At 52.6% G+C, this 16,427-nt stretch overlaps 2 protein-coding genes across 2 annotated transcripts; one reads left to right on the top strand and one right to left on the bottom strand.

Moving 5' to 3' along the window:
- Nucleotides 1-8,205: 8,205 nt before the first annotated feature.
- Nucleotides 8,206-8,574, bottom strand: SPBR_02126 (uncharacterized protein; the record flags this gene model as incomplete). The annotated part of the gene is made up of 2 exons (XM_040760433.1): nucleotides 8,206-8,468; nucleotides 8,514-8,574. 2 exons carry the CDS (start codon nucleotides 8,572-8,574, stop codon nucleotides 8,206-8,208), a joined length of 324 nt encoding a protein of 107 aa, XP_040619434.1.
- Nucleotides 8,575-13,345: 4,771 nt separating this feature from the next.
- SPBR_01355 (cyclic-AMP-mediated signaling protein) lies at nucleotides 13,346-15,925 on the top strand (the record flags this gene model as incomplete). Its single annotated transcript, XM_040759666.1, has 1 exon — nucleotides 13,346-15,925. One exon carries the CDS (start codon nucleotides 13,346-13,348, stop codon nucleotides 15,923-15,925), a length of 2,580 nt encoding a protein of 859 aa, XP_040619435.1.
- Nucleotides 15,926-16,427: the final 502 nt, after the last annotated feature.

Raw genomic sequence — 16,427 nt, forward strand, 5'->3', positions numbered from 1 at the left:
GCTTTGTTTGTGCCACGACAGTTGGGTTCGACTTACACCCAGTCCAACGGAGACACAAACAACACTATCCCACAGTATACCAGCAGCCCAACGGTGTCTCCATGTCACCGCTTGTGTGGCTTGCTTCTCTCCCAGTCAGCAACCCTTTCGTCTTCCCTTTAGTTTCTTCTGTATATGGCATCTGGATCAACTTTCGGTGGTTGCATCTCAGGAATGTCGTCGGTGACGTCGTTTTTCCACCGGGAGGCGAACGGCAGCAAACGACACCATGGGCCAAGCTCCAAACAGCATGGCATCACAGCATCCGTCATTCTGTACGCGTATTGCAGCCTTGGCAATGAAATCTCAGCCATGACGGCGCATCATTGACAAAGCGAAGTGTCGACTTACACGAGACACCGTTTGCGCGCAGTGAGCAGTGAGGGATGGGGCAGCGGGGCAGCCAGGAAAAGGCCTGGCCAGCCTGGTCCAGTCCACTGTAAGATGTTCAGGGCCGCCAAGGAGCGCTGGAATCTGGTCGTGGGCGAGATGTGCGCCGTCGGTCGCCCTCATTGCTTCGTATGAAACGTAGCAGAGAAGCCAAGAGCTCCGGGGACGGTGACGTGCTGACGCGGCCGCTACAGATTCCGTCACTTGGGTTTCTTTTTCTTTTTTTGTTGCCCTTTGTCGTCGTTCGTATCGTTGATCACAAACCATCTTATCTTACCATTTCGTCGGATACTTCAGCTGTTGAAAGGGCCTGGCCGCAGCTACGAAGTACAGGAGGGTGCCATCTGGTCCAGCATCATCCCCCACAACAGAAGCCACAGTGGGACACATGGCCTGGCTACCTGACTCCCTGTAAGATACGACAGCTGAGAAAATGGCCAAAAGAAAATAGAAAGAGTACAAACCCAACTCCTTATACGCTCCGTAGTCTGGACCGGCCTCCCCGTCGTCTGATTATGAATTGTCATCTGTAAAGGGTATTTGATCTACAATCGATTCTGTCTTTTCGATTGAATTGGCCCTTTGCCATTTCGCAGATGGAGATGCAATGAGATGCAATGAGATGCAATAGCAACCTGAGTCGCCTGACGAGCTGGCAGAAATCACGCCATGGACAACCTTTGTGTTCTTCGTCCTTGTGCTTGGATCTTTCCTCAATGTCGCAAAGTCCCTTAGATCAGGGGTCTTCTTCTTTTTCTTTTTCTTTTTTTTTCTTTTATTTTTTCCTTTTTTAGAAAAAAAAAGCAATGAAAAAAACTACCAAAAAGACGTAATAACGCCAGTAGTTTTGTCCGTTGGATAAGGACATAGTACGTCCGGTATCTTTTCTGCGGTTCGCCTTTGTTTCTTGTCGGAAAGAAACCTTGCATTGACAAGATCTCCTCCCTTATTCGGTCCTCATTCATTTCGTTCAGGCGGGCCTCGCTTCGGGAGGACGGGCTTCGCGTGCCACGTGGGACAGCCTCGCGGTTGGACGTGGGATCCTAGCAACGGAGGGAATGCGCCGTCAGGGTTTGTTTGATGCGCGGGAGGTCTGAACTTGGGGCCATTCATACTCCGTCAAACAAATGAAATGAATTAAAAATGACAACGAACGATGCCCGGGTTTTATCGGACGGGTATTCGTATTCACGGCCGTGGGAAGCTCTTGCCGCCGGCCGTGATGCGCTCCTTATCACGGAAAGAACAACACGGAAGGAACAGAATGTGGAAGGGACAGGGGACGGACAGCTGCACAAGGCACACAATGTGCAGGTGCGTGACCTTGGACCTTGGAACCGGACACTACGATTTCTTGGTGGGAAAAAAAGTGAAAGAAAGCAAAGAAAAAAGCAACGCGTGTGTGCGAGCACAGCACATGCATGTGCATGTGCTGCGACACAGGTAGGCCCTTGTTTTGCATGGGGACTATCAAGCAGGCTCCAATTGTGTGCACTGGTGTGCACTGGTGTGCACTGCGGAGGGTACATTCTCGAGCACCGCATCAACCTGGTCCGTGGAATAGACTTCATGGGTCCTTTCTTCCCAGTATCGTGCGAACGTCTCGATGCAATGTTGTATCGTTCCTTCTACAGTATCTATAATTCGAGCCTTCTTGCCCACCCCTGCTGTGATACGACTTGCATACGTCGCAAATGGACCTCACTTGGGAAACGACACATAAAACGAGTAAATGAAAAATGTGAACAAAACGGTGAAGTATCTCACGCTCTCCTCGCATGGCGTGCGTTCGTACGCGCGCATACGGGGAAGAGAAGACGGCACATCGAAATTGGCGTCCTCGTTTGCGCACGTAGCTAATCCCGTCCGTCCAGTGTTGCAAACGGGAGGCTAAGATACTATTTGTGACTGTGATTCCCTGTATGTTGTACATTGCAACGTTTTATTGCTCTTTTTATCGTGTTCATTTATGTTTATTTCGCTATCCCTCTTCTCATTTGCGCCTCACCTGTATCTGTATTTACAAGTGCGCAAACGGCTTTATATGTGAACATATACAATTCATTTATCAAAGAGAGAAATAAAACAACAATTCCCCCCGATATGCCCTTAACTGCTGATAGCTTACAAGGCGCCGTACACTGCGCCGTATCACATATGAAGCCTCTGAATCTGAATCGTCCAAAGGCAAAATGTCAAAAATAGCTGTGGTCCCGCATAAACACCATTATCAGAGCCATTCTCGGCAAAGTCGGCCTCCCAATGGTAATGTCGAACGTCGAATTACACCGCACCCAGAGTGCCCGATGGCGCGGATAGTACGCACGGCACGGACGGCAAAACGGCCGTTTTATTCTCCTCGCTATTTGGCCTGCACGTCGGGGCGGAAGTCGGGGCATTTACAAAAGTTGGTGTTAGTACGGTTGTTGCAAAACACCATATCTCGATCACGTTGAATGTACTCCGTAGCGCCATTTCCCCTTGCCTCGTCATTTGGTGCAAGTGGACGGGCTGTATGTCTTGTGTGTAGACAAGCATTTCGAAAGTTTTGTCCGTATCATTGACTGCAGGGTCCTGCCCGCAGATATTCCATGTCGATTTGGTTGCCGTCCACACGTTGGTCGGCCCCGTGTTTTACGTCCTTTCGTGCTTCGCGACCTTTTTTATTCTTTTGTGCTTTCCTTTTCTTAAAATTCTTCGACTTGTATTTTCTTCTGTCCTTCTCCCTGCATCTCGATGGGCGGCCGCCTATGCTCCTCTACGTGTCCCATTTTACGACGCCTCGTTTCCACCTCGCGGGCGACGGGATTCTCCGCGGAATGTTCTTGGTGAATTATACGACTTCAACAACCAATCCAAGGCGCCTCGAACCAAGAATTCGTTTCCCCGTCCCATGTATTATTGTCCGCTTTGAAATCGTACCATTTTCCGCCCATAGCGCCGCCTCCAATTCCTGTTCGGGCATGACGTTCCCCCCCTCTTGCTCCGGTCCGCTCGGTGTCTGTTGGCTCTAAAAGCGGACAGGCGAAATGTGAGAAGGTCAAACACTAGAAAGTACCGGACGGGAACCATTCAAAATGTACGGAGTCGCTCACAGGATGAAATACGAACAAACTACGACGATCTATGAGCAAACCATTGCTCTTACACCCTGACGATTTGATTTCCTATTCGGGACTTTTGCGGTTTGAACCAACGGAGCCTAGCCTAGCAAGTTGGGACATGCCCTTTTGATGCTATTCACACCCTAACTCTTATTTCAATCAATCGCATATCTCGCCGGCCATCTGCCCGTTGGCTTCCCGTCGCCGGCGCACACATCGGCTCCGGACGAGTGTGGGTCAATTGCGTTATTGAAATAAAATATAACTAATAAAGATATCCCGATCTGCATCGATGACAAACCAACAAGCGAGGGATGTAGGGTGGCCATGTGGCTCTAGGATTATTGTATGTCGGGCTCCGTACTCTGCACAACGACTCATAATTTCACAATTGGCACGGTCATCGACATGACTCCAGGCATCCCCGAAGGTTGTTGTTAATGCCTTCGAGTCAGCTCCCTCGTAACAGATCCAATGGGGATTCTTTGGTCGAAAACCGAGGATGGTCCCCGTTGGTTTGTAAGATACTGTTGCAATTCCGGTACGAACATCTGGGATCGGATGCACCGTGAAGCCGTGCGCCGCAGGCCCTCCTGAACCGATCCCCCCAAATGCACTCACTAATCGCTCTCCTCGACTTTGATCGCTATTACGTCGTAATTACCTATCCCTTCAACAAAGCCCCTCCAATGTCTGTTCCGGTCGCACTACAGTGGCCAGTCTCTTTTAATTGAGTCGTCCTTCCTTGCTTCTATCGCAGCTCCCTTACAGAGACCATGGTCTCAAAACGACGTGTTCGCTTTATTTTGCTTTACTCAGTAATTCGTAGTTTCTTCTCGTTTCTGGCGCTGTCCCTTTCCTCGTCTCCCCGCCTTCAGCTAGCCCCGGCCGAATGTCTCAGTTACCACTGGTGGTCGGACAATTGTCGTCTTGGCTGCTCTGCCATTTCCTCTTCCGTAATTGCCTTTTTGTCATTCTTCCTCCGTCACTCTTCAGCTGCTCAGCTGCTCAGCTCATTGCCACACTGCCGCCTCAGCTCCATTCTCAGGTGAGCGGCGCCCCCTTTCCCTCCCAAGGTCTCGGGCCGCCCATCACCATACCGGCAAAATGGCTCTGCCGGCAGAGAGCTGCAATACTGTACAACATACTATTACACATTGTATGGTAGCTTTGGTAGCAACGCAACATCCGTAGTACTATGTATTCTGTACACCGTATGCGCATTGGCCTGTGGTCTGGCCCTGGCCGTGTGTTTGCTTCCTGGCCTCATCACTTGTCCCCTTTTCTTCTGACCCCCATGCCCAAGCAATCGCCACTCACACATCTTCAGAACAAATATGGCTTGCGGAAGACAAAACAGAGGTTCAGGAATAGGATCAAGGGATAAGATCTAGATGATGTCAGACTGGCAAACCGATGCCAAAAAAGTACCCTCTGAACAGACAGTTTGTTCAAGCGCCGTTTGGTGCCCGCTTTGGCTGATTCATAAAGGGAAAGACGTCGTAATTGCCTACCGATTGGTACTTCCACTACCCGGCACACGATTACTGGGTAGGTTTGTCGGTGCAGCCCCCGAACAAATGTTGCAACGAGCTGAGAATCTCTTGGAGATTGTGATGAGATTGGATCCTCCAGGAAGAGCCCACTCATTCCACTGACCCAGGCCGTTTTTGCCGTTTTTGCTGTCTCTCCACTATCCCACAATGGCTCGCCTCGTTCTGCATGGCGGCCAATAACCCAACCCAACCCAGCCGTTGCTCATTGTGAATGACGTCCGCCAGGCATTGCTCCTGTCAGTCTCGACGGGGCTTGGGGATACAGTGCAACGACCACCAATAAATATGCTTCGCAAGCACAAGGCGTCAGAACTCTTGAGGACAGACTCGTAGATTGCCTGGTGCATAAAAATGGATGCAGCAAAGCAAACCCACCACCTTGCGGGCACCAAACGGATCATTTTCAAGGTTCATGGGTTATGGACCGTGGGCCGTTTGCATGCGTGTCCCCTAAGAAAACAGGTAACAATGTAAAATGAAAAGGACGAAGAAAAAAACAGAATCAATTTCACTTTAGAGGTGTGTGCCTCGAAAGAAGCAAAATGGAAGCATCAATTTACAGGGACCGTCTCGCACCTTCCGTGCGCGGTTTTGCCGTTTGCCGTTTACGTGTATCTCACTGTCCTCCGAATAAGGAAACAGCACTGTTCGTGCTTTCCTCCGTCCGAGCTTACTCCGTACACCCTTTCCTTCCCTTGAGCCCCCTCCTCCTTCGCACTTTCTCTCCCATACTCCGTAGAAAGGTTACGAGCACGCCGTACTTTCATCTGAACACGTGAACGGAGGCTTCCGTGTTCAATCTAGACTCGCTTTTACCAACCGCGCTGTGTTCAAGACATTACATCGTACTGCCAGTGTTGCTCCGCAAGGACTTCTAAAACTGTTTTTTTGCCCCAATTTCCCCTTTCTGTTCGATCTTGAAATACGGCGTTAGCGCGCAATCTTGGGACAGATTAGCACCACGTACCGGGAAGCCGGATCCACTTTATTTTGTGTGTAGGTGACTGTTTAGTGGACCCGGGTTCCACTGCCAGTGGGTTGTTCTTGCTGTTTCTTTCTTTGTTCAGAAAAGGAAGGGCAAGGCTCAGCGTATCGTATATTACAAAAGTCTCGAGAGGATTACGACGATGTGCCCGCAGTACGAAACGACGGACTCCCTACCAGTTGCCTCCGCGAGTACTTCACAGCACCACAACCCTGATGGATCATCTTCAAGACTGTTTTGTGCGGAGGAGCATGTGCCTGACCAAGACCAGAACTCGTACCTCGATCGGCGTGTCGCCCCTCGGCCAGTGTGTGCCTCGTGTAATTCGTACCTTGTGCCTCGTTTCGTACCTGCGTCGTACAACAACAGGACGGCCGACGTTTGCCTTCGAAGGGAAACAAAGCCATCAGGATCTCAAATTTCAATGTTGCATTTTGATTTGTGTTACTGGGGTCGTCTGAGAGTGGGACCCTCTTTGCGCCTCGCCCACTTCTCTCTTTCATAATTCTTCGTTGTGTTCTTCTTGCAAGGGTCCTGTTCCGCACAGACAAGGGTACCGAGGGTGGGAGATCAAATAAAATAAAATATCCATCTTTTTGTCAATAGCACTACGACATCAGAGGTATGCCATACAACGCCCGTGGGGGGGGGGGGGGGGGGGGGCAGGCACAACGTACCATTTTTCATCTCAAATGCAGAATCAGGGACCGGCCAAATTGGGGGGTCAAATTTGGCACCAAAACCGACGAAAAGGATCACAAGGACCAGCAAGGACCAGCATGGACCAGAAAGACAAACCGTTTGGCAAAAAACAATTTTTGATAAGCGGAACTGGTCAAACGGGAACTGGCCAGCGTGTGTGTTTTTCTTTGCCATGTGGTTTTTTGTGGACTACCGAGAGGCGAGCTTTTCTGTGGAGCCGGGTGGCCTCGTCATACTGCCATTTTTATTATTCGGTTATCATCACTAAAAGGTCCGGCGTGCTCTCGAGCCAATTTCGCAGGCAAAGATAGCAGTACAACGTCGATTTGATGGCGATGTCACAGACCAGGAACCCCAAGTGCACGGATCTACACATTCGCCGTAAGCCTTACATGAACAGAGAGTCGTAAGATACGGTCTACTTCGTAGTAGAGAGTGTGTTGGCTTGGCCTGAACGAGGCGGACGCTGCGTTCTTGGCACGCTTTTGTTCTTACAATTAGACTGTCGATTACGAGGATATTAGGCGGCGGCGAAGGAGAAGGACACAAGTCACAAGACTTTGAGTTTCTTTAGTTGAGGCGAGCGGCAATGGCGATGAAAATTGGAAAGAAACTTTGTCCCAACAAAAAGGATATACGGAGAGCGACACAGTTGTAGCTGGATCAAGATAGGAGACAAAAAAAGAAAAGGAGGGAGCTGGCGGTGACGTAGTTTGTTTGGTGGCTGAAGAAGAAAGAAGGGCCAACAGGAGATCCAAAGAGCAGAAGCAAATTAGGGTAGGCTGGCTTGCAGTACGGCAGAGGAAAAGGAGACCAATTGAAGGGGGCGAAGAGCGTAGAAAGTGCACGCCGGACCAGAGAGAGGCAGCCAGAAGAAACGGGGACCACTGAAGTGTTCTTGCCTCTGCACTTCGTTTCCTCCCTAGTTTCTACAAGATGCTCCATCCGGACAAGACGAGCGAATGAATGGCTCTTGAAGAAGGCAAAGAGGAATGTGGCCTTGCAGTAGTGCGCCGTTTCTCCATACTTTCCACTCCCAGGGGCAATGGCACAATAGGACAAAGCGAGGGCAGAACTGGAAAAACGGGGAAGCGGCCGCGAGGAAACAAGGGCCCAAGAGCCAACGAAGGCAATCCAGCAACACCAACATTAACACCCCACCCACCCAGAGGAGCCGATCGAAATAGAAGCCGTGATGCCATTTGTCACGACCTGAGGCGTGTGTGGCTCAAGCGATAGCCCACATAGAGATAGCTTTCACATCAGAACTGCACAAGGGACGCCGAAGACGGTCTGCCCTATTCCGGCTAGGTGAAAGAATTGTGGCCAGGGCTTCTGTGGTGTTGATGGTTGGCGCCACTTTTCGGTGGTGATGTCTTTGTTCCCAATTCTGGGCCAAGCCGGCCATGCATTGCCCTATTTGGCGCGGTCAAGTTGCGTTGTGGTGGTTGCGACGTGCTATGGTGGGTGAGAAAAGCCCCCCGGGGCCGCCGCCGCCAAACCACTGTGGGTTATTTGTCCGGTACGATACGCTACCAAAGTCGCCAAAACCGCTGTATCCTCCGAGACCTTGGAACCGCATGGGCCTAAATTCTGAAAACGTCACCGCCTCGGTCGCCGGAATGCGCGCGTCAGTGGTGCGCTGGTGGCTAAGATACTGTGTAATTACATTCAGCTCGAGGCCGCCCAGATCTGCGTGCGCTACAGTGCAATACGGGCACTTACACAGACACTTACTTCGTACACAGGCACAATCCTTCTGCCCCCAAAAAAGTCCCGCAAAGCCACAGCCAGACATGACGGTCTCTCATAAATAAAGAAATACCTGCGCACATCGCAAAAGTGCCATGTGACCTGCAGTATGTCGTAATCCCTTTTGTCCTGGGCCGTATCTTCTGCCATTTGTCTTGTTGACAACGGACGACCCGCGAATTCTTTTAATATCAAAGAAAAATACAAAATAAAACGCACAGCAGCGACCACACAACACGTCAACACAACAGTCGTTGTCACGAATTGTCTCCGTGGTCTTGGTCCAGCAGTTTGTATCCTTATCCTGACGGCCGTTTGTAACCTTTTTGTAAAGCAGGCAATTGCTCACACCCGGCAAATACTGCTATTAACTTGTCGTCAATGGGCTGCGCTGCCGTCCGCTGCTGCGCATTGTCGTCTCTGTCACATCACATAGCCAGCACACTGTCTCGCGATAACATGGGCGCCGGCTCTTTATACCTCACTCTGCACATCTCTGTCGTGTGCCTGTCAGCCGTGTGGAAACGCAGTTGTACCCGTTCTGATATATTTTTGCACGACACATTTCCTTTGTCATCTATGTCAATAATTTGTGTGCCATAAATATCTCGACCCCCAAATACCAGCCACGTCCTGACACTAATAAAATACGTACAAATGTACACAGCGCACTGATACATACACACAAGTTGCCGTTGTGTTGCTCCGCATCGCAAAACGACATTGCATTGGCACCAGTACTTCGCCCATGTACCTGTATTTCGTACTGCGGTACTTAAAAGAGCGAGTCGTAGATGTTGCCGCATTGGGTCTAGCGCATCTGTCCTCTTCCCTTTTAAACGACCCAGACTGTAGGGTTCCAGCCTGCCGGTGCATGCAAAAAATAAAAAAGTGCCAGGGGGAGGGTGTGCAGTGGGAAAGGTGTCTCTCGGTGTCCTTTTGTCGCGGTCGTTGTTTTGTCGCCCATTTTGTTCACCGCCGCCATGCAACACGACTGCTGCCAATTGCTGGGCCTGGATGCCCTCCAAGTGGTACAGAACCCAATAGCGTGCACAGCGCCTGTGGACCATGCGTGAACGGATTTGCAAAGTACGGATGACGCAGGGAAGGGGCTCTCTTGTGACGAGACCAGTGGAAATGCGCAAAATGCAATACGGGGAGTGTGATTGCGGCTGCAAGGTGCAAGGGGGTGTGCCGCTAACGAGGCAGGTAAATGGGTGGTTAAGTGTGAGTGGGCTTGGCGGGATGGATGGGTTTGGGTGCGGGTTTTGCAAAGGGAAAAGGAAAATGCAAAAAAGGGGGGGTGTCGTTTTGGCGCTTTCAATTTTCAGCAGTCATGGAATATGGAATGAACAATTGATGGTGTTGTGGTGTGGGTAGGTAGCGACTTCCCCCTCAACACTAAAAAGCAAACAGCGACAGCCTCTTTCCGTACCTGAACGTCGTTGGTGTCGTATTCTTTTTTTTTTTTTTTTTTTTTTTTTTTTTTTTTTTTTTTTGGCTGGTGTTCTCTCTTGCTGCTAGCTAGTCTGACCGTCGTTTCGCCAACCGCCCAAGTGCCTTTCGTACGTCGTGCTTGTCCTGGCCCCGTCGATGGTCAAAAGCCTTGCCTCGCAGATTGCCTTTGCGCTCCGTCTTGTTTGCCCCCCTCGGTGGTTCCTTTCTTCCTTTCTTGTTTCTCGCTCGAGCCGTCCGTGTGGTTCGTTCGTAGTGTGTACTTTGTATTGTCCTGCATCGTTTCGTCGTCGTTTTTGCCTCGTTTATTGGCGACCACATGTCGGGACAACAGCCGACTGATGATAGCCAGATACGAACAGCAAACCAACACAGCACAAGGCGTCCCCGGTTGCCGAATCGCCCCCTCCGTTTCCCTGCCTGCTCCGATTTCGTAGCTTATACCAGCCCGGGTCAATTTAAATAACACCCCGGCGATGCACACATCCTCCCTTTCTCATCTCCTTCTGCAGCTTCTATTTCTCTCCCTATCCCCTCTGCTCCCTCCGCCATTGGATCTACAGCCTCAATTCCGATCACAGAACCACAGATTCCGCGGCGTCGTCCACTACGTCTGCAGATACGACAACTGTCCGTCCATCGCCGGTCCCTCGCCAAATACGAACCCACGTCGTCTAGATCCAATCCACCCCCCTTTCCGCTTCGTACCGTCGTTTCCACTGCGCTCGCCTCTAATTAACGGCCGCCCTTTACCTCCACCGCTCTGTCTTCTTAGCTCCCCGGCCGCGGCAGAAACAGAAACGAAGCAAGTGAGGCAAAGTACGTTTTCTTCCCAAAAGACACAAAAGCTAGCAGTCCCCATATCGTGGGACCGCTCCATCTCAGTAGCCTCTTGTCTTACGCCTTTCCGTTCTTCCTTGCGTTCTGGAACAATCGGCCTACCCGCTCCCTGTTTAATCACCACCCCCTGGCAACTTCCACTCCTTCTTGTCTGTGCAAATAGGCTCGAGCTCGCTCTCTTGTCCTGTGCCTGTTCCCCTGTGCCAATTTTGGAGTACGACGTAATTACTCCGTACACGCATTTTTGGTCGGTTTCTTTTTAGGCCCTTTTCTCGTCTTTCTGTTCACTTTTTTTTTAACCATCTTCCTGGCTCCCCTGTCTGCCGGTTCGTCTCATGTGGTAGACTTTCTTCCTCGACCCTCTTCCTCGACTCTCTTCCTCCTGTTTCTTCTTTTTCCCCTTCTCTTTCTTCGTCCTTTCTCTTTCCACTTTCTCTTTTCCTCTTTTCAAACCTCGATTCCGTCTTTCTTCAACTCGCGCCTCACGTCTAACACCGCATCAGTCAGTCACTTCCGGATTCCTTTGACTTAAATCGCCCTTTGCGACTGTCCGATCGGCATCACCTCTTACTCGTCGCCTTGATTATCGATTCTCGAACCTCGCATACGCACTTGATCCGCTCTTACTTTGGCCTTGTTATCGTTTCTGTCTTTTTTTTCTTTTTTGTTCTCTCTTTCCGTCACACGCACACTCTCTGGACGCATTTCCCACGGTCCCGGCGCTCTTTGTTGCAACAAAAACGATCGACGGCCCCTCTCACCTCGCAAATAGCGATCCAGCAGCTCACCAAGTCCCGGCGTCTCACCTATTCACCTATTTCCCTTTCCTTGCCCAAGTCCGCATAGACAGCATTCCAGGGCACCTTGACACCCACTCTCCAGTCCGCCGCATTTGTAGCCGCCGGGTGTCTCATCTGAAAACAGAAACAGGATCCAAGTCAACAATCTCAACAATCGCAACAATCTCCTCCAGGTAAGATCGGCTCCACCAGCAGCCTCTGCTGCTGACTCGCTTCCCTTTTCCCTTACAGTGAGCGCAACGTCCATTCGACACGCAGGGCTCTCAGAGGCAGGAGCCAAGGTTCGGTTACTCGTACACATCTCAGACCGCCCCTTCCACTCATCACCGCATTGTCGCTTTCTCATAGTTCTTTCCCTCTTCGTTCGCTGCTCTTGCTTTCTTTTCGTGTGTCTGTGTGTTTGTGTGTCTGTGTTTCCCCTGCGCTCCTTCCTTCCCTTCTCTCCAACCACTCGGCCATTCTCTCTTGTGTTCCGCGCACCGCTGCAGCAGCACAGCAGGACAACACGGCAACAGGACTGGGCGGGTGCTTTTGTTGGTCGCGACAGAGCAAACAGTCTTTCGTCACATCCGCAGATCGGGAAGCCATAGACAGCACAGCACGTCCCTCATGCACCCGCCCGTTTGCCATCCGGAACCGTTTTGATGACGCTTTCTTGTTTTCTTGTGTAGGGGAAGGAGCAACCCACAGCAAACGGCCGCTCTTTCCTTGTCTCCCATTCACTGCATCCCTCCTTCCTCCTGCGCATGTGTGGCCCCCTACGACGCACTTTGTTCGCCTGCCACCGCCTCATGCACCCAGACAACTTCCCCTTGCTGTGTTCTCGTTTCTCCCCCTCGTCGTCCTGTCATTGTGTTTTTAATCTGGCCTCCCTTCTTCTTCCCTCGTTCTTTTTCCACCTCCCTCCCCCCAACATTCCCTTCAAGAGGCCCGCCCGCCAAAGCTTTCTTAGTCTTTGTATTGTTATGCTGCATGCTTATTTTGCAATCCCTTCAAACCTCTACGAACACCGCACCCCCAACCCCAATCGCCTGCTTTTCGCCTCAGTCCTCAGCCATTGGGCCCGACCGCCAGCTTTTGTTTCGTCTGGATTTGCTCTTTTCTCCTTCTTTTCTTCACCCGTTTCCCGACGTTGTCCAGCGTGTCCTGCTCTGTCCAACCTGTTCCGCCCCCGTTCTCCTTTACTCACCCTCGTCTCGCCTCGTTTTTTTGGCTCTGATCCCTGCCGCTCTGAGACCCTTTGCCAGACAAAGACGCCTACTCCGCAGAGACATTTGCTGACTGAACTCGCAGCTCCACCCTTCTAAACTCAGCTATCCCTCTTATTTCAACAAGCTTCCCCCAGCTTTCAGCTTGGGTCGACTTCATCTCATTTCCCGTCTTCAGCCCTTGCCTGACTTCCTTCCGCTTTTTTTTTATAAAAAATTTCCCTATTTTCATATACTTGTCGCATCACTCCTTCATCCTCGCATCATACGTACCTCGTTCCTCTTTCCCTACGACGTTTTGCCGACAGCCTCTCGCCGCTTTCCTACACCTGCAAAGTGAAGCACGCCTCGCCATCTTCTCACTTACTGGCCTAAAAAGGAAGGAGCCAAGAAGCCTGGAAGCAAACAGGAACGACTGTTTTTCTTTGGAAACAGCACATCGACGGAACAACACAACCCGCACATACGTTGCCCGCGACAAATACAACCAGGACGCACGCAGACAACTGCAACAATGAGCGAGCAAGGAGCCGGCAGTGGTGTCAACAGCACCCTGACATCCGGCCACTCCCGCGGTCAGCCCACCGACGAGACCACATCCACAGAACAGACCACTGAGGTCCACGGGTCACCAACACCCAAGCGCAGTGTTGCCAACAACTTTGCCGCCAACATCATCTCCTCGGAACAAGATCCACGTTCATCCGAAGCAGGCGCCACAACAGGTACGCGGAGTCCACCCGTGACTGACTCGCCATCACCAAACATGGCCTACGAGGCGAGCCAGGCACAACCCACACAACCAACACAGCACACACAGCACACACAGCACGCACAGACCGCTCTCGCGGCCAAGGTACAACAAGATGGTAAGACATCACGCCAGCCAACGCCATTACAGCGCGCCCAGGAGTCGATGATCCAAAGCAAGGTACGACGGGCCCAGCTGAAGCTGGAACACCAACTGCTTCGCCAACAGCAGCAACAGCAGCAACTTCTGCAACAGCAACAGCAACGGCAACAACAACACCAACAGCTGGAGACGCAAGAAAGAGCAGAGAAGCTGGCGCAGCAGCAACAAGAACAACAGCAGCAGCAGCAGCAGCAACCAAAGCAACCAAGCCCTCAGTCTGACGAGCGTCGCCGGCATCGCCACTCATCACACCACGACGAGCAAGTGTCATCGACGCACGGCAAGCGGTCCAGCAGAATCGAGCTTCCTGTAACCAAGGCCACCCTAAGCGAGCTCGACGTCAACAAGATCATCCACAACCCGAAGCTCCGCCACGACATCAACTACGACCCCGAACTGCACTTCCGCCCAAACTTGGATGGTGAGAAGGGCCGCCGCAAGCAGGACAAGGCGCAGCAGTTCTGGGACAACCTGCGCGACGAGCTGACCCAGTTTGTGACCGACCGCGACGAGTTCCTCAAGGCCCACGGCCCGGAAGACAATGAGTGGTCTCTGCCGGCGCTGCTCAACGCCGTCAAGGACATTATTCAGACTCTCGTTCCCGCACGAGACCGCGATTTGCTCAACGAGGGCCTCAACGTCCCGCTGCTCATGCAGCAGTTTGCCCGTGGCGTTGTCGATCTGGAGAAGCTGGCTGCCTGGCTGTCATCGGTCCTCAAGCTGCACTGCGCCCCAATGCGCGACGACTGGGTCGACGAGATGTACAACGAGCTGAGCCGTGGCAACCGCAACAACGACGTCGCCGAGCTCGTCAGGGGCATGTGCAGCCTGCTGAGTGTGCTGGAAGCCATGAAACTTGACGTGGCCAACCACCAGATCCGCTGTCTGCGGCCTCTGCTCATCGAGGACACCGTCCACTTTGAACAGCGCTTCTTTTACAAGAAGATCCAGAACCGTCGGATGTCTGTCTCGGCCGCCCGCAACTGGTACGAGCAGGCCAAGTCCGATTTTGCCAGCCCTAGTATCCGCCACCGACAAGCCTTTGGCAACATGGCCGTTTTTTTCAGCGGCCTCGTGCACCTCCTGCTTCCTTCGGTGGACGCCAGCCAGGTGCCCAACACGTTCCTCTTCGACGAAGACCGCATCGTCAAGCTGCGGTCTGACATGTTCGACGCCATCCACTTGGAGATTTGCATGAAGGTGTACGAGATGGCCGAGACAGACGAGATTGCCGTGTCGCGGGCCGCCATGGCGGCGCAGGCGGCGCAAGCAGCGCAGACCGCCGAGGCCAGCATGACCCGTGCGTCTCGCCACCTGGCACCCAACGGCGTGCCCTCGTACCTTGACGCGCACGCCCAGTCGCAGTCTCCCAACAACAACGCTTGGGCCACGTATCCTTCGTCGACCTCGGGCGAGTTTGATTTCAACACCCCGCCACAATCGGCCGCATCCGGCTCGCCGACTTCATCTCGGCCGTCCAGCCTGGACTTTAGCGCCTGCGGCTCTACGACCTCCTCACCGCGCAGCTCGGGCCTGCCTCTCGGTAACGATGGCGCTGGCGCCCCGCCCCGGCTGCCGGAGGACTTTGCCGAGGCCCACCAGCGGTCGCAGAACCTGTACTCGTGCCTGGTCGCGCTTCTCCAGAGTGTGCCTGCCACGGCCCGCCCCGCGGATCGCTGGGAGGACCTGTGGCCTCTGATGGCTGTGGAGATCTTCCGGACCCTGTCGAGCGTGGACCGCGTGCAGCACGTTCCGCTGGACCAAATCGAACAGCGCCTCAAAGCGGCCATGAACCCTGACGCCAACACCAAGAAAAAGGTCGAGCTTACGTTCCGCGAACGCCTGCTGTCAGCCCTCGCGCGCCGCGTCAAGGACTACAAGACCATGCCCAACGTCGGCCTCTTTGTCGTGGCCGCCGGTGGCCGGATTCACCCGGCACCGGCTCGTGCTCCCGAGGGAACGTCTGCCGCTGCGGCGGCGGCCACGGCTGCTGCTGCCGCCGCCGCCGCACTCATGGAGCGGAACACCCGGCCGATCGATCCGCGTGAAGACGGCTGCGTCGAGGACATGGCTACGCGCCTCGCCCACCTGGGCATCCTGCACTGGCGCGTGTGGGGCCGGCTCGTCTACGACCCTCAGCCCGAGATGCCTGCAGATGCTCTCATCCCCGTTCCTATGTGAACCAAGAAACGTCGAAGACAAATGATACTACGGGGTCGGTCTACCCAGGAGACATAATGGACAGGAGGAGTTGTTGGGGAAGCCCCGAGAAGAAAGTACAGCTGGCGAGATGACCACAGGGGAAAAACTACTGAAGATAAAACAAGGGCAATCTTGTTTCCTTACATATCACATTCGGCATCACCATATTTAGACGATGCTGGGAGTATTGGGATAGGGTATTGCTTTTTTGGGTTGGCGGCATTGGGGTTTCATCATTGTGCTAGGTCATTTTGCTTATTTGCGTTTTGTATCATCAAACGCTCTTGGTTTTGGTTTGGAATACCCCCTATAGCATATTTACAGCTTTCATTTTATTCTTATTTCGTCCGCCTTTTCGCCTAGGCACGATCCCAGATGTGCATTGCCAGAAGTTCCAAGGTCTGCCTGAGGAGCATCTCGCGTTCGGCCGTACTTGCAACAACGCGCTGACGGTCCATATTCTCTTGAAACGCAAAACACG

The sequence above is a fragment of the Sporothrix brasiliensis genome (assembly GCF_000820605.1).
Source record: "Sporothrix brasiliensis 5110 chromosome Unknown Cont18, whole genome shotgun sequence".
Classification (NCBI taxonomy): Eukaryota; Fungi; Ascomycota; class Sordariomycetes; order Ophiostomatales; family Ophiostomataceae; genus Sporothrix; species Sporothrix brasiliensis.